At 37.9% G+C, this 22,288-nt stretch overlaps 1 protein-coding gene across 1 annotated transcript; it reads left to right on the top strand.

Moving 5' to 3' along the window:
- Window positions 1–3,440: 3,440 nt before the first annotated feature.
- MYEF2 (myelin expression factor 2) lies at window positions 3,441–22,079 on the top strand. The gene is made up of 17 exons (XM_083850112.1): window positions 3,441–3,768; window positions 8,108–8,337; window positions 9,564–9,616; window positions 10,882–10,889; window positions 10,998–11,091; window positions 11,946–12,137; window positions 12,787–12,940; window positions 13,379–13,428; window positions 13,516–13,579; window positions 13,726–13,827; window positions 14,016–14,066; window positions 14,146–14,214; window positions 14,485–14,583; window positions 17,661–17,732; window positions 18,930–19,138; window positions 19,249–19,300; window positions 21,549–22,079. The coding sequence occupies exons 1-17, from the start codon at window positions 3,548–3,550 to the stop codon at window positions 21,710–21,712; spliced, it is 1,884 nt and encodes a 627-aa protein (XP_083706238.1). The 5' UTR covers window positions 3,441–3,547; the 3' UTR covers window positions 21,713–22,079.
- The last annotated feature ends 209 nt before the right edge of the window (window positions 22,080–22,288 follow it).

Raw genomic sequence — 22,288 nt, 5'->3', positions numbered from 1 at the left:
AATATATATGAAAGCGTTGCTGGACTGCTTTTGATCATGACTTAAGTGGAAACAAAAATAAAAACAACACTAAGATAAACTGAAGTTTATCTTCGGTTTAAAATGATTCAGTTTAAAATTATCTTCAGTTTAAAAAGATCCTTTCTAAAACGATGCTGAATATGTATTTGGTCATTGGCAAGTTCAGAGCAATGACTTGTCAGCTAGGACTTGAGACTTGAATTTACTGGAAATTCACTGTATTAAAAACAGTGCTTATACTCAGAATGCACAGTTTAATTATTTTAACTCCACAACTACTACTTCTGCAGGAGACTTCTACGAGTAGATTCTTTATAGTAGTTTATATTTACATATTATATGTAAGAACACTAATAATATTCCATTATCCCTGACTCCTTGTGTAAATTAGTGCTGTCAGCTCTCTGCTTGCCAAGAATATATAACAATAAGGCCATACACCCTAACTGAGAAATACTATTTACACTAGGGGACTGAAAAGAATTTGCTAGGACAGCATGGGGGAGAACATGTTGAGCAGTTTATTACCAGATGTGGGATCCCCTTGTAACAGGAACATTCCTCAGAGACCATGTCTGTGTCCTGTAGGGATGGGAACAGAGGTGGTAGAGATGTTAGAAGCCTGTTTATCAAAAGATAGTTTTAAAATATTCTCAGGAGAGACTGGTAGTTTGTAGCAGTAGAGACTTTCTTAGCACAAATACAAGCATTGAAAGATACTGTTTTGTTTGTTTGTTTGTTTTCACTTACTGTGACAAGTAGATTTTATTATTTTTATTTAAATCATTTTATACATTGAAATCTTCCTAGGGAAAAACAGACTTTTTCAACGCAGTTTTGTAGACCAATGAAATGCCACTTTGTAATCCCAGTTCACTCAGTCAGCTCCCAAACAGCTCCTAGTGGCATTGTTCTCTCATTTTTATTTTTGTTCTTTGAAGACAGAAATACTGAGTGATTATGTGTGAGACTTCTACAAAAGGATGCAAAAGGCCTATAAAAATCTTGAAAGAGGCAACTGAGATAAACGGAATGCTGTAAATAGGAATTGTGGTGTAAGGCAGGCAGGACAAAGCTAGTAGCACTCTTCCAGGCCTTAAGGTAAGCTATGCCTCTATGCAACGCTAGAGGTGTCTATACAGAATGCTCCTACATTTATAAACGTATATCTGTACATAAAAAAATACATCAAGTGACAACTAGTTTTATTGGCACTAAACCATGTGTATTCTGGGCCAAATAGGCATACAAATTTGAGAAGGTAGCAGTTGAAATGCATAGTAGATTGTTCAGTGCAAGTAGGCAAAAGTGTACAAGAAAAATCAATGGTTCTTCCTGTTACCAGCATCCATGGACATAGGAATTCAGTTTCAGCTATATGGTGCCATAATGCCGGGTTAGTGGGTATAGGATCCCAGCAATTAAGATGCTCTGTGCAAAGCACAATTGAACAGAGGTCTTGGTAACAGGCCATAGTAACCTGGACATGTGAATTACTTCCTTTCAGCCTGGAGAAGTGAGAGCTGTAAAATGTAATGACAGCCATTTAAAGTAAACATTAACTATTTCAGTGATGATAATTATTGCAAATAACCAAGTTATTTATCTAATTAAGGTTAATGTGTGAACAGAAATAATCACACCTCTCATCTGACCTCTAGACATGCTTTTTAACCTTCATCTGGGATGTAGGCTATTAGGTTACTAGGGGTGGTCAGAGTATCTTAGAGCTTTCTACAAAATCTCAGGTGTTAACAACACCTGGTGTGACAGTCATAAGGACAGAGAGACAAAAGAGAGTCCTGGAAGCTAAGAAAATTTATTTCCAAAACCCATGTTTGTCCAGATCAGTGATTCTTAACCATCTCTTGCCAGAAACACATTCCTCCAGTAGAGATGTGGAACCTCCACTGGTTGGCTTTTCTTAGCTTTCATTTATGGGAATTCTTCAAAGAAGTGCATGGATTACTGAGGGTCAAAAACCAGAAGTCACTGATCTAAATTAGCTGTAGTGGACAGAAAGGTTTTCCTTGTATAAAAGATGTTGATATACCATCCATTTGGTTACTCACTTAGAAATGCTTTGGTACTTATAGTTAGCGGAATTAAACTGAAAAGCTCTTTCCCCCCACATTACCAAATATTAGAGCAAAATTGGGACTGAAGAAGCCAAGGCAAGGTGAGAGGAAAATGTTACAGATTCTACATGGTGAATAAATGAACAGCTTCAAGGATGAGTGATAGAGAAGCCGGCATGTTTAGCTATATGTGTGCGGCATGGACCTATATAATTTTGTATTTTTATAGACAAATTACAATTATTCATATTTAATTCTTATCTATATTTAAGAATAAAATAAATGCCCATCTAGAAGCTTCCATTGCCCTGACTATAATTGAGCTTGCACCTTAATCTACTCAGTATCTTCATCTGTTTATAAACGATCAGGCAATCAGATACCTATGGTTGGAGGAGATTTTAGGTACAAGATGATAGCTTTTCTACCAATACTGAAAAGGTGCCACAGCACCCCTGAGCAGATGAGTGCAAGGGTTTGGTCTGTGAGTTTTCTCACCACAGGTTAAGGGGTCCACGGAATTCAGGAACCTTCGTTTTGCCATAGATGTGGAGGTACTGAAATGTTTGAAAAAAACAAAACAAACAAAAAAACTAACATACAATATCTTAAAGGAGAAGGAGTACTTTATTTTTGACTGCACTGATATATGAAGGAAGAAGAAAACTATAAACAGGAAAAATTCAAGGCACATTTTAAGAGATTATCACCTCAATTCATTGAGTATTCCTAGTATAAAATTTGAATAATAAGTTACAGTCTATTTTCTGAAGTAGAGGGAAAGCTGTGACCGCGGTGACTGGCTTTGGAAACGTGGATGGTTCCTGAACAACAGGAGTGATGCACTTCAGTTAAATTAAGGGTCAAACAGCCATTTGTTGGGGTGGACCACATTATTAGAAATGTAAAGGTGAAGAACTGGAACTGTGCAGCAGCATATTTATTGTTAGCGCCATATGGCTTTGCAGATAGCCGTAAGCTTACAGAAACGGTGTTGTGCTTCCCGTGCAGAGCTGGTGGGCCCACCGGAGGTTCCTGTGGGAGCGACAGGGCGCACTCTAAGCACCTGTCTTTGGGGTCAGAGAGCGTGAAATGTGGGGGTCAGTGGTGCAAGTGGCCACGAATTAGGAGGATTTGCACATGGCTGTGGGCGTCGGTGGGGAATTACGTCTCCTATAGGGGTGAGAACACTCGGGACAAGGACGGGGTGCAGGAAGGAACTGGGGCAGCAGACCGTGAGGGAAGCCGTGCTAAGGCTGTGGGGGACGACGACGAGCGGGGCCGGCAGCCCCCGCTGTCGCCATGGTAACCCGCAAGCCTCCTGGCGCGTCCCCTCCTCCCGCCGCCAGCCCCGTTCTCGCGAGACTCGGCCGGGCCGGCGCGGCGAGGCCGAGGCGCTTCGGGCCCTGCTCGAAGGAGCCGCAGCGGGGCCGCGGCCCGGCCGCGAAATGGCGGAGAGCGACAGGGCGGAGGCCGCGGTTGCCGCGCCGCTGCGGGGGGCCGAGGAGGCCGCCGCCGCCGCTAGCCAGCCGCCGCTTCAGCAGCAGCAACAACAGCAGCAGCCGCTACCACCACCACCACCACAACAGCCGCAGCAGCCGCCACGGGCTGAGGAGGCGGCGGCGACAGCAACCGAGAGCGGCGGGGGCAGCGCAAATGGCGTCAAAATGTGTGTGGCGGGGGGCGGCGGGCCCGCCCGGGCCGCGGCGGGAGGGACGCGGGGTGGCGGGGAGGGATGGAGGCAGGCGGCCGGCCCTCTCCTCCCCACGCCCTGGCCCGGCTCCTCCCCCGCCGCGGGCCCGCGCCGCTCCGGTGCCCCTACTTGAGGGGGGCCGGAGAGGGTCGGGGGAAGGCGCAAGGCTCGCGGGGGGCTCGCAGTGCCAGGGGGCCGGGCGGCTGGGCCCCGGTGAGAGGCCGCCGAGCAGCGTTGCCGTTGGGTGAGGGGCAGGAGGCTGCGCTCGGCTCGGGTGGTTTGAGCCGCCCGGTTGCTGTAACGGGCTCTGGTTTGGCAGGGGGTCGGGGGATCCGCGCCTGCAAGAGTTGTGGGTCGGTTCTGGTCTTGTTCACGTTTCCATGTCCTACCGTAGTATGTTTTGTTAGCCTTTGAGCTGGTCTTTGTGTATGTGAGAATGGTAAGAGAGCCCTACAGTGGTTTACTTCACAAAACAAGCAAACAAACCCACAAACTTTAACAGTAAAATTATCGTATATGCAATATGTAAGCTATGCCGTAAATAGTAGGTCTAAAAGGAGCGTAGTGTAAGGCAGCCAGAAGCGGTAGGTCTCCAGAAAAATAAACCAAATGGCCTTTTGTGGGTTCTCTTCTTCTTGATGTTAGGCTTCAAGGTTCATCCCTCTTTAGATGAGCTACATTTTAGCCTCGTATCATTGAAATTTCAGCACTTCTTAATCTCATTCACATCTTAGAGGGAGAATACATTTTTTAGAAGGCTTTCTACCGGAATACATTGAGGCTGTTGAGAGGTCTGTGAACTTCTAATGTGTTGTATGCAGCCCAGGTTTGATACTGTTGTGCTTAAAAATAGATGTGGGATCAGGTATATCAAAATGGAGAATAAAGGAGTAACTTCATGCCTTTATTTGACTCCCAGGGAAATTCATATAGTTTACAAGTTATAAGCTTCACATTGCTGTAACAGAGTATTTTGTATCTGTTTTCTTTTCTTTCCTCTGAACCTGGCCCTCAGCATCCAAACTACACAAATTATTGAATATTGGCTGAAAGACTGTGACCTTTTTGCATCTTTTGAGGCATATAGTAATTTATTGTCTTTTGGAGTTGCTACTCATAAAATAACGAAGTAGTTTTTCTGTATTACTCCTGTTAGGAACTTTTCTTCTTTTCCCTCCAAAAGTAATTGCCAGCAAATGAAAAATCCTGTTATTCTGCAAGATAGAAGTTGTTAGCTTCAAGTTTGAAAATAAGGCAGAGTTCTTGGTAACAGAGTTTCAAATCTTACTCTGCATACAGTTTCTGGTCTTTTCTGAAAGAAGCGTAAAAAGGAATAATCTGTCGTTGTGGAGGTGCTACTTAAAAGAGTATTTCAGTAACCAGCTTTGCTTAGCACTCAGACTAAATTTGAAAGGAATCCTGGTTTCAGCTTGTATACCTCCCTAAATTTATTGATCAGAGGAGCTGATGCGTGCAACAAACCTGAACTGATATATGTGCTTTAGAATCACACGTTCAATTGTGGACTCTGCATTTCAGTCTTTACTGAGCTTGTTATCCATATGGATGTACAGATGCACATGAGCAGAGGAATAAAAGTTGTCTTTTCTTTCCAAAAGTTTTTGGAATTTTGAAGCTCTGATTTTTCAAAAGGTATTCATCTTTTTATTCGGTGGAGGAATACTTTATTCTGAGAAATCAATGTAGACATCTCTTTTCAACCCTAGAAATCTGCTGGTGATTTCACAGGCAAATATTAATTAAAGGTATAAAGTGATTAATTCATACAAAAGGCGAGTAGAAACTACTGTTGTTTTTCCATTGAGAAAATGAGAATTTATAGTTTCTGAGGCTGTCTTTTCTGTGTTCTGTGCATGGCTAAAGTCACATTTCTTTGAATGTATTTTTTGATTGAAGGTGCTTTTCCTGAGAGGGCTATGTCTGCAAAAGAATCTTTGCCTCCAGATTGTTCACTGGCCCATTGATTTTGGCAGATGAGTTTTGTGAGAAGGATCAATTTTTATTTTTTTAACTAATTCTCTGTTTTCAGGAGGCTGGCTTTTGTTCCCAGATTAAGTGAAGTGTCTTCTTGTTTCTCGGATTTAAGAGTTTATGCAAGACTTGTGTCCTCTCTGCTCTCTACTGGTTTGTACAGACAGGTGTTGTAGAACCTGTGGGTTCTGTGTTTGGAGGCCTGGCTCTTCCTGTGCGCTACACTGAGCGTGTAGGGGCTGTTTCATAATCCTTTAAGCAGGAAAGAGCTTAAAAGGCTAAAGAGAATCCGTTGGTCTAATCCTAAAACCTAAAGAAGAACTCAGATTTTGATAAGAGATATCACTGGGAGAAGTTTTGTGTTCGCAAATGGAACTGGATTGGAAAAAACCAGATCTGACTGGAAAACTGAAACGTTACTCTTGCCCTCCTCACGGTCCCTCCCCCTGGCTTCTGTCAGTTCCCTGCCTTGTTCCACCCATTTCACATCATTACACAGCCACACAAGAATTATATTGCCATAGCAGACAGGATGGTATGGGGGAGTAACGATACAGAGGAAACTGGAGAATGCTTGATCTAGATAACGTGTTGTTGACTGAATGTTTTAAATTGTAGGAATATTTAACCTGAGTAATGTCCATGCATTTCTCAGTTGCTAATTCTCTTAATCCACTTGTAAACACAAGGACTGTGAAATTCATATCATATGAGTACTTCAGAATTTGGGAAAAAGTCATGGGAGAAAAATGTTTGTGTTTGAAGCTATTCCTCCCTGAAAAGTGCTCAAGCTTGAGTAGATAATACGTTTAACTTCCTGAAAGGCTATTTGCATGTGCTCTGAGTGCAAGGCTGTCACTTACTGGTTTGTTAAAAACTGTGCAAAGAGAGCTGAAAATAATAATTTCAGTAAATCAAAATTTTCAATCTTGCCATATTACGATGGTAAAACTGAAGTGCTTGTTTTGGCAAATTTTACACCAAAAACCACCTGCACTGTCAAAATTAGATTAAAAACTAAACCTTCTGGAAAGTGGGACAAATTGAAAGGACAGTGATGTTACTTAAGAGAGGGGATACACAGTCAATCTCTTTGACAGTCTTCTGTGAGACGCTTCCATATCGTTGTTCTAACTTGAGTGACCAGTGTTGGCTCTTTAATACAAAAAGTACTTTTACACATGCTTTTAAGGTTCTTGTTGACTGCAGTGAGATTTGAACTAGGTGTTGCTCTGTATCTATATAGCAGCTGTTTAGTGGTTCATATTTGTGTGGCTTTGTTACTGGAGTCTTTCAGTTCAGTGGTTCTGCTTTTTAAGTAACAATTCAGGCACTTTGATCCTATATTGGCATTCTAAGTCTTCTTGCAATATTAACACTTTGAAGAGTGCTGTAGAGGTTTGGCTTTTGGTTTGGATTTTTTTCTAATTCTGTTCAAAGTGTATAGTTTTTACCAAAGCTGAGAAATGTGCTGCATTAAAGGAGAGGAAGTGAGTTGTGCTGCGCTCTTCATCTAAAAATAAAATATTTTTAAAAGGAAAGTAGCTGTTGTTGCTAGATTTTTGAAAGACTAAGGACCAGAAGTCTTTATTGTTGTTTTTAATGGATAATTCCTGGTGAATTAATTGGTCTTAGATGCAGAGCATGTCGTAATAGACCTATTTCTTATGCATTTATCATGTTTTCAAAGTATACTGGTGTTAAGCAGTGAAAATGAAAAGAGCGTTTGTTCTAAATTTAATTTTAATTTCTGTCTAAAAGCAGTCTGGCACAATTTGTGAATAAAAATGATTTGTACTGAATAAAAGGTCATTTGCCTATTAAGAGTTGATTTTATGTATTTATTAATACATTGAATGAAGTATACCAAGCTGTTCCAAAAATTAGACCATTTCAACTCTGACTTCTGTGGTGAATAGCGTGCAACTTTGCCAAGTTTGATTTGAAAATTACTGAAGTACTAAAGTACAGATGCTGTAGGTTATTTTTCAGCTGAGTCGTGTTCTGAGAGTAGTAGTAGTTTCATAGCACCATGTTCCTGAATCTTGACAGACATAATGGAAATGGAATATACCTGAAGTAGCAAGATGTGTTGTCTGTACTTATAATAGTGACTAAATCTCTTGTAATGTTGATTTTTGTTCTAGGTAAAGCAATGTATTTTGAAATTAAACTGGTAAAATTAATTTATTTTTCCTAATTTGAAAAGTGGGATTTGACATCTTCGGAGGTCTGTTAGTGTAGGAGGTATAGACCTACATATGTAGCTGATATAGTAGTCTTATAATCCAAAGTAAGACCCATTTATTTATTTGGAATGTAGGGAGAATGATGAGACAGCAAAAGAAGAGAAAACACCAGTGAAAGAGAAGTTTGCTGCAAAACCAAAGGCAATCCCTTCTCTTGGAAACAAGAATAGATTCCACCCCTATGCAAAGGAGAAGAATGCGGGCAGTGGAGAGAAGAAGGCTGTTAATCGTAATCGAGTTTTCATTAGCAACATCCCATATGACATGAAATGGCAGGCTATTAAAGATCTTATGAGAGAGAAAGGTAATTTATTCCTTATAATGCACTTCCTATAAAAAGGGGTAAAATATAATGTATATGTCCTTTGAGCCACACAGATTTGATTTGACTTTTTTATTAATTCTTTTATTTTTTGGCCTTTACTTGGTACATCTATCTTCCTTCCCCTCTTTCATCTGAGACAATTGCATTGCAGAGTAGGATTGGTAAACGAAGTGTTCATTATCGTCTGCCATTGTAGCGTGACAGCAGAGAGTATATGCATGACCTCATGACTTCTTCAAGAGATTGTGTTTTCGTCTAGTTGTAGTCTTTGTAGATTTTTTTTTAAAGGGCTATTGTATTTAAGCAACGCATTTAGTGTGTTAACATATGAATATGAAAGGACGTCTTTCAAAAGTTGTTTTGTATTTCTTTGGTGGAATCTGGCTGTGGAATTAACTTTGTCTGCATTGTCATTACTGCCATGACTGTTTGTCTGGAGACTTACGTTAAAAGCTTGTTACTGTTGTTGCAGTTCTGATAGAGAAATCTTAATACCCCAAACTTCTTATTTTAAGTTTTGGGGAGAAGAACGCTAATGTATGACTTCTGTAAAAAGCTAGTTCTGTGTTTTTTTTTTTCTTCTTGAAAAAATAGATTCTTCAAAAGTAATGCAAAGCACACTTGGCTTTTAGGCTGTGAAAAATGCCAGTCCCCCAGTTCTGTAACTGCTGGTGTATCTGTTGTAAGGTGACATGATTATTTGATTGGTTTATTTACTGAAACTTCCAACTTTAGAAAGTGAGTGGCTTGCTGTGAAATATTTGATGTGTAAATTTGGTTATTATTGAAGGCAAACTTATGATTGAAGACATTCAGGTAGAAAGTCACCTTAAAACAGGTGTTGTGAGTAGGATGATAAATGTAACACTTTTCAGTGAATGTTGACGTTTCATTTGTTAGGTTAAGGGACTGTGTATATCTGAATTTGTTCACCAACTATATCATACTGGCCAAAATATGATCTGTAGTATGAATTAGGTTAAATATAGTTGTTTGTTTTTAGATTTTGAGAATGTGGCTGTTGCATATTTCTGAAAATTAGCTAAATTATATAGCCATTGACAGGAGGTATGTTGGTCTGGTTTTGATTGTTGGTGAATAATAGGTGCTTCTCTATAGAGTTGTGCACAGGGGCACAGAAAAGAAAGATACTGGTGTTTAAATGCATTGTCTCTTGGTATTTTCCCTTTGTATGTCTTATGTAGTTGGTGAGGTTACATACGTGGAGCTGTTTAAGGATGCTGAAGGAAAATCAAGGGTAAGTGCCGTGGGCAACAATCTGCTAGAGGTTTAAAAGTTCCTCAGCAGTTTTATTTTTGTATAATACCTGTACCAGTTATTGGAAAGTAAGTTTCATTTCCACACTGATTTTCATTAAGATAGCTTTGAGGTTTCTGTATTAGAAATAGTCTGACACTTTCACGCAGCTCAAGCTAGCTGGCTGTAAAGGACAAAATACTTCGTAAATTTCAACCAATGGCATTCACTTAATTCTTCTTTTAGCCAACATCTTTGTTTTGGTACAAATCTGTTTTATATAAAGGACGTTCAATAAATCATTGATTTTATTTAAATTTTGTTAGTGTAGTATTCTCTTCTTGGGGACATGAAGTATAAAATGTTAGCTAAGAATATACTGTTTGAAGTGCCTGATTTGACAGCTTTACACGGTTGGTACTCTAAACACTGGATTAATGTATTTGCTTTTTTTAAAACTAAATGGATGGAGATGGTTGGTAGCCAAAACAGTGCCAGCAGTGAGGCATTAAGAGTGAAGATTGTTAAAGTTCCTTTGTCGTCTTAAAAATAGTCAAAAGTTTGGCCAATAGTAGCTCCAAACCTGCAGTGAGAACTTGAGAAATGCAGGTTTGAGTCTTAACTGAAGTTGTAACAGTAGTTGTAAATGATTTTCTTCAACGCTTGCTAAAACTAAAACATGCTTTCAGCTTTCATTCACTTAGATCAATCCTAAACTCTTTGTTTTATTAGAAGGATTCTGGTGCAGTCAAAAAGGTTATTTTCTTACACAGTAATCTCTCAAATATGCTAGTAATACTGAAGAAGTATGCAGACTCCTTGTTCATTGCACTGGTATATTTGATGTATGTGGATCTGAATTCTCTAGTTGGCGGGCAGCTTTTAATGACATGATGAGTGTCTTGATTGGTTTTTGGTTATGTTTTCGTTTTTTTTTTCCTTCTGCCCCTTCCCTTCCTTCCCCCCAGCTTTCCTTACATGGATCTGTGTGGCATTTTTCTGTAGTCCAATTCTGGTTTGGCTCAAAGAGAACAAAATATAATATAATGCATTTTGAATGGTATGTATGTTGAGAAAGTAGGAGAAATTCAGCTTGGCTACTAGTAAAAAGCATGTATTATGAATTTTGAAGCTGAAAATAACTTGATGAATAGTTATTTGACAGTGAGCTTGGATCTTTAACTGGACTCTTAAATACTCTAGCATATGTGTTGACTGACTTTTTTTTCTCTCTTTACATATGATTACAAATCATCGTGGATGTAGGGTTGTGGGTAAGTTTCTTTTTCTATGTGTGTAGAAACACTACTATCCAAACATTCTGTTCAGTTTAATGTTTTAAACTTTATTTTAACACTCCAAATGTTTTTGTTCCCTCTAAGTGTGGTCGAATTCAAAGATGAAGAATTTGTTAAGAAAGCATTAGAAACTATGAACAAGTACGATCTTAATGGAAGACCCCTGAATATTAAAGAGGTATGATTGTTGCTGTTTTTAAAATAAATTGTGAAGATAATGTAACTACTGAAATGACGGGTACCATGTTTTTAAGTGTCTAGCTGTGTAATTTTTATTTTTTTTAACATTTTCTTAATGGGCTAAAGTGCCTGCTGGCTTCCAGAAGGTCTTGATACTACGCCAAGTGAACTGACGAAAATATGTCCTAAAGCCAAAATAACCTAATAGTATTTTTCTTTTACACAACCTTTTAACTTCTTTAACTTTATATTCTTACCTGTGTCATCTGCTGCTGTTGAAATTCATGTTCCTTACCTGCCTCAAAATATGAGTTTGAGCAGAACAAGCTGAGTATCAGACTACTACATATGTGCAAGGATGGGGTTGGAAGCAGAGAACTTGTACTGATTTGGAAAGTGAAATTAACGTCAATGTTTCGTTTGTAGTGTTGTAGCATATAATAGTGTCTGATACAGTTCTTTATGTCCTGTTATAGCTTTAATAATGGTTATTAACATATCAAAAAAGCCTATTTAAATTAAATCAGTTCTTGGAAGAAGGTACTAGACTGACAGTCCTTTAGATTGAAATCTTTTCTACTTGTCCATAGGCTAGGTACAGCATGTGAAGTGGCAGTGCACGCTTCTTCAACAAGTGCTTTGCCAATATGCCTCAACCCTCATCTGAAAGGACCCACCTCTAGAGGTGAGGGAATTAGGTCTCCATGCTAATTCGGTTCTTGATCCCTCTGACATGGACAAGGATATTAGTTGATAATTTTGATGGGTTTATGTAGAATTTCAAACAGTACTTATTTATTACCAGTCCTGATACTGATGATTAAGTTGACTTTATTTTTGCACGTGTTGCAGGATCCTGAAGGTGAACATGCCCGCAGGGCATTGCAGCGTGTAGGAGGACAGTTTCCAGGAGGACAAGGACCTGATATGGCACCTGGATTAATGAATTTACCGCCTTCTATTGTCAACAATCCAAACATTCCTCCTGAGGTTATCAGTAACTTGCAGGCAGGCAGGCTTGGGTCCACTATTTTTGTTGCTAATGTAAGTTTTAAAATGTATTTTAAAGCTATAATACTTGATCTTTGTAAAATACCTGCATAATCCAGTTTTAATATTAAGAGGAAATGTGAAATGTTAATTGTTAATTCACAATTAGGGTATTCAACTAAAAATGCAAGACATGTATCCAGATTTTGGACGGGAAAAACGTGTTCCGCTCTTAAAGCTTTCTTGCAGTTTTAATTATTGTACAATCATATTTGAAAAAGAAGTCTTTTACATTTTTCACTATATTTACAACTACATTTCTTCTATTTTTAATTCAATATACTTTTTTCTTGCTAGTTACTTTATACTAACTTAAACTCTTATGTTTGGGTGTACTTCATCAGTTCTTGATTTGCACAAATTTAAGAAACAGGCATGGGAGTACAGCTGGTTTACAAGAACCCATCCATTTCTCAGCATTAGTATGTTAATTAGAAAATTACAATAGATTTAAGTGCTATAACTTGTTGCTTTTAGTAACATTTATGTTAGACTTGGTTGCAGCCTGTATATGTTACAAAATTGTCTGTTTACATGTATAAAAATTTTGTGAATTAAAGTTTTACTGCAGTGTAGACAATCTTTGAAAATTAATGGCAGAACAGAAATGTGCAGTGAAATCACTTATATTTATCTGTGCAAGCTTGACTTTAAAGTTGGCTGGAAGAAACTAAAGGAAGTATTCAGCATTGCTGGAACTGTAAAGCGTGCAGACATCAAGGAAGATAAAGATGGCAAGAGTCGAGGAATGGGAACAGTTACTTTTGAACAAGCAATTGAAGCTGTTCAAGCAATATGTATCCTTGGCTTTGGAAAAAAGGAAAAAAATGGTCAAATATGGCTTAGTCATTTTTAATGGCTCTTTACAGTATAGTTTTGCAAATGGTGCTTGTTTGCCTTGTAGCTAGATAAGGGACTAGATTGTAGTACTGTGCAGATTGTTTTATTTTTTTTTAATAGTGACTGAATTTACTGCTAGGGTGTAAAAAGCTGTTCTTGATGAGGTTGAACAGACTTAAAATACACAGGGAAAGTGACGCCCGTGAAGACAACTTTTATATTCCTAACAGTTTATATAGTCTCTTTCTGACCTTTGAAACAGCATTCTAAATGTTAATTAAGGAAAGTTAAGACTCCTAAAAGTGGTACAAACATTAGGTAAATTTTTGCAGTGATTCTTTTGAAATAGTTAAATTGTCTTCTGTAGTTAGAGTCCTTGAATCGCATTTCTTCAGCTATGTTCAATGGACAATTCCTGTTCGATAGACCCATGCATGTAAAAATGGTAAGTTGCTTATATTTCTTTCTGCCTGATGTATCTATGCCAAAACATTGAAGGGATCATAGCATAGCATCCGTGTTTTTTTATCAGGATGACAAATCAGTCCCTCATGAAGATTTCCGTGTTGCAGACAGCAAAGGTCCACAATTACCTCGTGAGTACACGCACTTCATTTTTAAATCTTTGCACTTAATACATGTTGATAGTGTCTTGGAACAGTTTAGTAGTACTTTTGCTTACTATGGTCTCTTTATGATGCAGAGAGTCTTATGATAATAGTTATTTTTTCTTTTTTCCAAGGTGGCCTTGGTGGCATTGGTATGGGACTTGGACCAGGTGGACAGCCCATCAGTGCAACACAGTTGAACATGGGTGGTGGAATGGGGAACATGGGTCCAGGAGGTAAAGTCGTATTCTTAATTTTTAACTTACAGAGCTTAAGTTTATAATTTTCATTTCTGTGTTTGGAAGAATGCTCTTGTCAAAGTAAGCCTTGTATTGTGTGTTTTTGAGACACTGTATTTGCATTTTTGAAATACATTAGGATCTTAACTGTCTTCTAAATGGTGTTCGGTCTTTTTGGTTTAAAGGTATGGGAATAGATGGTCCTGGTTTTGGCGGAATGAATAGAATGGGAGGCGGTACGTGCAGTCAAATTCTTTGTCTTACGTGTTTTTCTAATATTGGATAGGAAAAAAAACATTCTTCTTTATTTTACAGGGCTTCCTGGATTTCGTGGAATGGAAGGAATGGCTAATATGGGGGGATTTGGAGTCAACCGAATGGGAGGTAGGTGAATACTTACTAGTTTGCTAGTACTAGTTTGCTAGTCTGTGAGCCTTATTAAAAGTCCTCTTTACATAAGGGCGAGTAATGTAAATGTGTTCAAAAGAAATATGTGGCGTGCATGGAAGCATAGGAACTGGAAGGGGAGGTGCCTCTGACTTGTGGATTAAACTTACTTCTGTTTAAACAAGCAACTGTGAAACAAGTATTGTATGAGCATCAACTTAGTTGAATATGACAGAATATTTCTGTTTTGTGCATTATTCTCTACAGAAATGTTCCGTGGTGGAATGGGAGGAAACATGGATAGAGATTTTGGTCGTAGTGAGATGCAATTGAACCGTGGTTTTGGAGATTCTTTTGGAAGAATGGGTATGGTAACTGTTAAATTTCCTGTGGCAAAGTGCAACATAGTATGGGAAGAGTTTTACTAGGAGAAAAACCAAGAAGAGGTGTGGTTTCGTTTGGTCATCTTCCTCTGTCCCTTCTCCACCAGCTGTTATTGTAAAGATGTTTGTTTATTTAAGGGTATTCATATGTGTTTGTTATGGCTGTCTCTGAAGATGGAGGTTAAGATGTTTTTTTTCATCTGTAGAATACAAGCAAAATACAAGTACAGTGGTTTTGAGGAAAGTATTTTCCTTTGTACTGTTAACTTATCCAAAGGACGTAATACCTGGCAATTAAAACATATGGTTTTGGCAATCCTGAACAAGATGTCTGTGTACTGCCTTTGTAACTTCCTGGAGTCTGCTTTTGCAAAGACATGCTGGAAGGTTGTTCTTACTGCAAATCAGACGGCATTGGATAGGAATGATGAATTTTGGTTCCCTCAGTTTTCTTCCTGCCTTTTCTCATGCTGCTTAGAATAGGATTTACTGTCCTCTTCTGAAATTGAGCAAGGTTTGTTTTGTTTATAAATGGTGTTGTCTTGACTGAGTTCATTTTTGCTAATTTTGCTCTCCCTCAAATGAGATACTCTTCTGTCTGGATAGAAGTTGAGAGCCTGGAAGTGCTTAACAACAGAGCTTTCTGTGGCTTTGTTACTATATTCTTACCTGGATGAATACACTATGGAAGACAGGCTTTCTGCTTTTTTCCTGTTCCCCCCACCCCCACGAGGCCCCTACTGTGAAAGCGAAAGGGTGTTAAGAGCATAAAGCTCGTTTAGTCTAGGAAAAAAATAATTTTCCCTCTTTGGAAGAAAAAGTTCTCCCTCTTTGGTGGGTGTTTAATTTGGGCAAGTCACAACAAAGGGTAACTGTTACGTGCTGCTCTTCAAGCACTGATAATTGTTTAGCAGTAGTAGATATTTAGTAAGGATGCTAGTTAAGTTTGTCATAAGGTCTAGTAATTTATGTCTTAAAAATCAGGTGTTATGCTTTCAGTATGTGTACTTCAGCATAGGATAAATATCTGTTTCTTGAGTGAAAATCCAGAGCTGCTTCAGTTATAAATGTTCATACAAGCAACAGACTTCTGAGTCTTCTGGTAACGTGCTGGTCTTGAAATAAGTGAGTATAGCCACTGTGAGAAACTGCTGCGGGCATTGGTCATTCAGTAGATGTCAGCAAGCTTCAACTTGCAACCTGTTAGCAATCTTACTGTTAAAATGCTGTTCTGGTTTGAGATAATACTCTCCTGGAGCCATGCACCTTTAAAATTTGGGAACTGCAGAAAACCAAGATGAGTTTTAAGTAGCAGAAGCAAATAGTATTGTTTTATTATAGTTAAATACCATGTTTAGTCAGGGAATTCCCCAGTGTACTCTTATTACAATATTTAGGTTAATAATATATTAAAAGGAAATGCTGTGAGTGCATTTGGCTTCCATACCACGCCAGTTTCAATGAGGGCAACATAAGACAGTCTTTGATTGGACTATGGCATCAGTTAGTGAAAATGAGGATGTTTGATTTGCAGTGATTTAAATAGCTAAAATTTTAAAGTATCCAAAAAATCAAAGGTTGTGTCACAGTCTATCTCCAAACTTATCATTTTTCATTGATGCAAATCCAGTAGGGAAAAATGTACAAGGAGAGGGTGTTTTGAAGGTCAGAAACAGCTGAATACATGCTTACTATGATTATTTCAATTTTGGTTTTGTTTGTTTTAAAGTGCTTCTTAGGCTGCTAGGGAGACTTTTCCTTTTAAAAGAGAGGGAGTATAACTGGGATACATTCATAAACTCTTAAAGGTTTCTAGTTTGGAGAAAGTAGGATTTTTTTCCTCACAATTCTTTTTAAGGTTTTGGCTTTTCATCTTTAGCCTAATGAATAAGTATTAAGACGTTCATCACATGCGATCTATTGGCTGAAGTACTGTGAGTAATCCTGCTGGTGTTGAACAACCATAGGCTCTTGAATGGGCCAGTCCATGTTTTTTGAGGTTTTGGTATGGCTCTGACTGCATGTTATCTGAGAAGTTGATGGAAGACTGCTTGTCTGGAAAGTATCATCAGTGACCCTGTTTAGATACTGAAACAGTAGTGTGTAGCCAAAATGGGCCAGTAGTGTGTAGCCAAAATGGGCCAGTAGTGTGTAAACTTAATAAGTATTAAACTTTAAATTGAACTTAATAAGCATAAGTAAAAACTGAGATGTTTCTTTTAGGGATGAAAATCAAGCAAGAAAAATGTAGTAACTGACAGCTCCAGAATTACCTGCAAAATCCTGCTTCCTTGTATACAGGTTAACAACTGAGATGATTATGCTGCCTATATCCTGAAATATTGCCCAGTATTGTAGGAGGCTGCCTTTTGTCAGTTCATCACTTTTGTTTTACCTTTTCTGTCTTCAGAGTGCTCTTTTTGTAGACACTAGGTTTATTGGAATGGATTTGTTTGAGTTGGTTCTCTGGAACAATTGGAAGTGCTTGTTACAGAATCCGCGGAGCCCCTTGCTCTGGTCAGCATTGACAAGAATGCAGTTCTTGAGTTCCTGCAATTCTGGAAGCTCCCTTGGGATTACTTTCCTGAAATGTAGTGCTTCAAGGAAAACTCTGGTTTTATTTATTTATTTGTTCTATTAAACCCTACTCTCTAGAATCAGTTTCTGACACTATTCTGGAGCTTTCATGGTTCTGTCAGGTACCCTTTAGTATTGCTTCCCTTTCTCTCCCCCCTTTTTTTCTGCCAAATTCTATCAGTTCTCTGATATGAGATATGGCTCCTTCAGTTTCAGATGTTTGTGCTGCTGACAGGTTGTCAGAGGAAAACTGTAGCTAGAAATCAGAGTAGCTTGTATCTTGTAACAGAGGAGGAGGAGCTAAAGTTACTTGCAGGGTATTTCCTACCTAGTTTGCATAATAAAGGCACGGGTTGAAGTGTTCTGTAGCAAAAGAATTGCCAGGTAACACTGAGATCAGTGCACTTTAACGTTGTGTGCTTTGCTGTTGTCACTAACCGGCAGTTTCGGTGTATGTCACTATATTATTTTTTTTCTGTTTAGGTGGTGCAATGATTGGTGTTTTTGCAGGAGGAATGGGAGCGCCTAGAATGGGCCCAGTAGGATCTGGAATGAGTAGGTTAACTTGTTTCAATAGAATGTAAATGTGTAGGCAATGTAATGACGTGGTGTCCGTGCAATTGTTTCAGAGGATTTGCTGCGCAGCGTTTTGTCAGCATAGGAAGAAGTAGAATTCCGTTGCATGGGACTCCCAGTCTAATAGTTTTTAAGGTTGTTTTGTTGAGGTAAAAAATCAGAGGAAAACTTGCTAATGCAGTCTTCCCTTTGAGCATGTAGTTTTGAAATGGTTTGAACTTTTGGTTTGGAGGGAGAAGTGATTCAAGTAAACTTGCGTTCCAGAAAAAAGATAAATAGGCAGAGATAGTTACTTATGTGAACTTGAAGCTGAACTTAAATACTTCAGTAATCTCTCATAATTGAAATAAAAAAATCAGTCTTGAATTTCAGATTATCACTCAGTTGAATTTTGTGCAAAGCTCAAACACTGAGTTTGTATTATGGAAAGCGTCTCAGTTCCTCAAGCTAGAGCAGATGAGAAAGTAAAATCTTGCTAAGGACAATCTTGTGAGGCATAAGGCTTAGAGGAGGTTTGTCATGAATGATCGTGATAGTCTTGTTTTACGTTGTTAATTATGAATCCAGAAAAATTATAATAGAATATAGAATATCTGAATGCCATTGATCTTGGTTCATTATGTAATGTACTTTAATATATTCCATTGCATGTATCAGGGAAGGTCCATGCTCTGCACAGGACTTGCAGGAACGGCTGTTCTTTCCAAAATAGGCTTTCTCTGTAAGACTGTCATTAAATGTGGTATGGCTGCATTTAGTAAAGCCAAATGGTTTTGCTTCCTGCATTCATGGTTGTATATATGGTCCAATTACCTGTATCTTAATATTTCCACAGTCATTTACTTAATCTCTTTTTGGTGCAGGGTATCATATTCTTATTAATTAAACTAGATGGTCTTTAAATCTTAATTGTTTTACCTGTGGTGTTGAACATCTTATGTTAGGTGATGTGAATAACAGCTTCATGCAATTTGCTTTTTACTTCTGTACAATAACTGATACTTTGTTTCTTCTAATGCTCTGACTTTAAATATTAGCCATGTTACTAGATGAATCACTATGCATGTATGAATTATTTTTCCTGACACAAAAGAATTTAGACTTTTTTACAAGATACTTATTTATTAATAAAAACAAACCAACAAACTTGTTATTCTCCTTTTTCTTTCTCTGTAGGTGGTGGAATGGGTGGTATGAACAATATGGCTGGAGGAATGGGAATGGGCATGGATCGGATGAGTTCTGGTTTTGATCGAATGGGACCGGCTATGGGTGGAGGCCCGGACAGGAACATGGATATAGATCGAGGATTTGTGCCTGGCCCAATGGGAAGTGGAATGAGAGAGAGATTAGGTTCTAAAGGCAATCAGATATTTGTGAGAAATGTAAGCATTTGAAACGCAGAAAAGATAAGCCTATTTTGTGTGCATATTTCACTACATGCTCTTTCTTTTTGTAATATTTTGCTATTAATAATTTTTTTTTTAAATTGTAGCTCCCTTTTGATTTGACCTGGCAGAAACTGAAGGAGAAATTCAGTCAGTGTGGTATGTATGTGAATCTTACCTCTGCTTAGCTCCATTGAGTTTGCATTCTGTGTCTTGTTCTTTAGATAAGGGCAGTTTTATAAATAATTTTAGGTCTGACATAACACATGAGACTATGGTACAGTATGGACTGTGTTAGTTGAGAGTGCTCATCTCCTATAAACTTTAACCCATCTCATTAAAATTACCCTTTGAACTTTTTCTTTTTTGAGGTAGGTATTAGTTATCCTCTGGGATATAATGTAGCATTTATTTTGAGATAAATGCATGCAGGGGTGTGGGCCTGGCCAGGTTTATACATTATTTCCAGTAATGGTGCCATATCAAATCAGAGTTAATAATTTGTCAATCCTGTACTGATTCACCTTTTGTCAAGAAATAAAGTCCCCCCCCATTTTTTTCATGTAAGATACAGGATTTCTGTGAATATCCAATAAGTACAAATCTCTAATTAAGAAAAGTTTTCTTTTTACAGAAGTGAATGAAAACTGATTCTTGTATGTAGAAACGTGATTTTTTTTAAACTCACAGAATGGAATAGGTGAATATAACAATGTAATATTTCAGAATGAAATAAAAGAATTATGGATGACTTCACTTACTTTGCAGAGACAGGAAGGAGAAATAACTTAAAACATCTTACTTTTATGTAAGACAGTCTTCATACAGCTATTTGCAGAGTGGATATAAATTAGAAGTTGCAGTTCAACTATGAAAATATTTCAGGTGTTCAAATGCATTTAGTGGTTACAGGAACTTAAGGTGTGCTTACATTCCAGGACTCAAAGCTTTTGTTGCTGAATTATAGACAGATCTAGCATACCAGGTTTTCAGAGTGAAGTTCTCCCTTCTAGCATTTTCATGACAATGTTGCTGCTGTTATAATTCTGGGAGCTGCTGGTGAATATCCTAGTTTTATGCTGGGATGCCATGCAGTTAAAGGACTGCATAAACCCTCTCTGCTTTTAAATACAAAACAAAGCCCTTCCCATTATTCACATTCAGTATTAAACTTTAATCAAGTTTCCATGACTGCATAACAAGTTAGTCTGTAAAATCACCACCACCTTTGATTTTGCTTCAGATTTTTTTTTAGGGGTTATCCTATGTGTTTTCTTCCTTGCCATCCACCTTTTCCCTTAATATGGACAGGTGTGAAAAAAAGATTCTTGTGCAAATTCATTAAACAGTTTTCTACTAAAATCGTTTAAAGTATTTAAGAGAAGTTTTTGAAGAAGTAAAACATCTTGTGCAGATACAATTGTAGTATCAAGTGATGTATGTTGGGAACATCTGTGCTTTTGTGAAGATGTTTATTGATAACCTGTTATCATCAACTTCTTAGTAATATACTTGCACTTACACTTAGGGATTGCATTGTTTTCTACAAACATACAGATAAACAGGATCTCTGTTTTTTAATTCTTAACTGCTTAGGCAACTTTCAGGGAGTTCAGATTTTTTTATACTCTCCAGCGGCTATCAGATGTAAGGATTATGTCAAATTGTTTTTAAGAATGATAAGCACAAATATAAACAACAGGTTGAACCTGTGGAGGCATGGTCTTTATATTTCCTTATGATACTGACATGAAAACAATTTATTTCAGTGAAAGGCCAGTCTTCTATTACATGCCACTTAAAAATAAAAAGCCTTGTGTTTTAGGGGAGAATTTCTTGTTCCTGCTGGCACTTAAAGGCTTGCTACTCTGTGGCATCTGCATAGAAATGTTCCCTCATGAGTTGAGTTTCCAATGAATTGGGTAGTGCATGCTATTTGTTTTTTGCTCTGCAACTTTTTTTTTTCAAAATTATATGATAGTTATGATTAGTTGATAATGTGATTATTATACTGCAGTGAACATGGTGGACTGGATTGAACTATCATTCAGTTAGAGGATGACAATTAATCATACTTTTGGCAGTGTGGCTCCACCAGTGAAACACAAAACTTATCTGTAGGCTTATAGGGCACTTTGTTTCAAATTTGATGTCCAGTTCAGGCATGCTTCATCTTATGGTAGTCTGAAGGATCAATTTGAAACAGTGGGACTTTGTGTGGATTCTTTGCTGCTGTTTTGACCTATCACCTTTCCTGAATAAGTGAATATACTGTAAGTCTGATAGTTCTAATATTATATGTCCCCCTAGATTATATTTAGAACTGTTTTTATCACTTCTGATTAGTTCTTTAAGTTTTTAGTGCACTGAAGGTGTAAAATAACTGCTGTTTAACTTGTTTATTTAGGTCATGTAATGTTTGCAGAAATAAAAATGGAGAATGGAAAATCAAAGGGCTGTGGAACAGTCAGATTTGACTCGCCAGAATCTGCTGAAAAGGCCTGTAGGATAATGAACGGCATAAAAATCAGTGGCAGAGAAATTGATGTACGCTTGGATCGCAATGCATAATTTAAAACTGTGTGTTCAGGAACATTCCTATGTCTGTTTAGCTTCTCTATCCTAGTAAGTCATTTTTAGTAACATTGTATGCTTACAAAAGCTGTAAAAAGGAACTTTTAAATCCCACCAGCCTTTAACAGTATAGTGTTTAATATACTGTGATACTTGTTAACTGAATCTTACAATGTTTGGTTTTTAAAGACAATTTGCCTGATTTTTGTTGTTTTTTTTGGAGGCACTGAGCACCTGCAGGTCCCGTTAAACTGTGGGAACTTTGGATGCTCAGCGCCTTTGGAAAATTAGGCCAAGTGTCTCTAGTCATTCAGTTTAAATGAATGGTTATACTGTTTTTAATAAAATAAGCCATTTTCTCTGTTAAGATTGCATAGTGGGATTTGTTTAGTGTTTTCTGATTTTTATTTCCCCCCCAGCGTGTATCAGCATTGTAATGTAAAAACTAGGTGTCTTTTTTCCAGAGATTTGGTTTTATATGCTTGTTGTTGTCATACTGTAATTCTTGACTCTAAAGGAAAGGGCTCCAATTAGGCTGTGATGTTTCTGTTCTACTTAATATTACTTTAATGC

This window comes from Anser anser (genome assembly GCF_964211835.1).
Source record: "Anser anser genome assembly, chromosome: 10".
NCBI classification, from domain to species: domain Eukaryota; kingdom Metazoa; phylum Chordata; class Aves; order Anseriformes; family Anatidae; genus Anser; species Anser anser.
The sequence above is the reverse complement of the archived record's forward strand: the minus strand, read 5'-3'. Positions and strand labels throughout refer to the sequence as shown.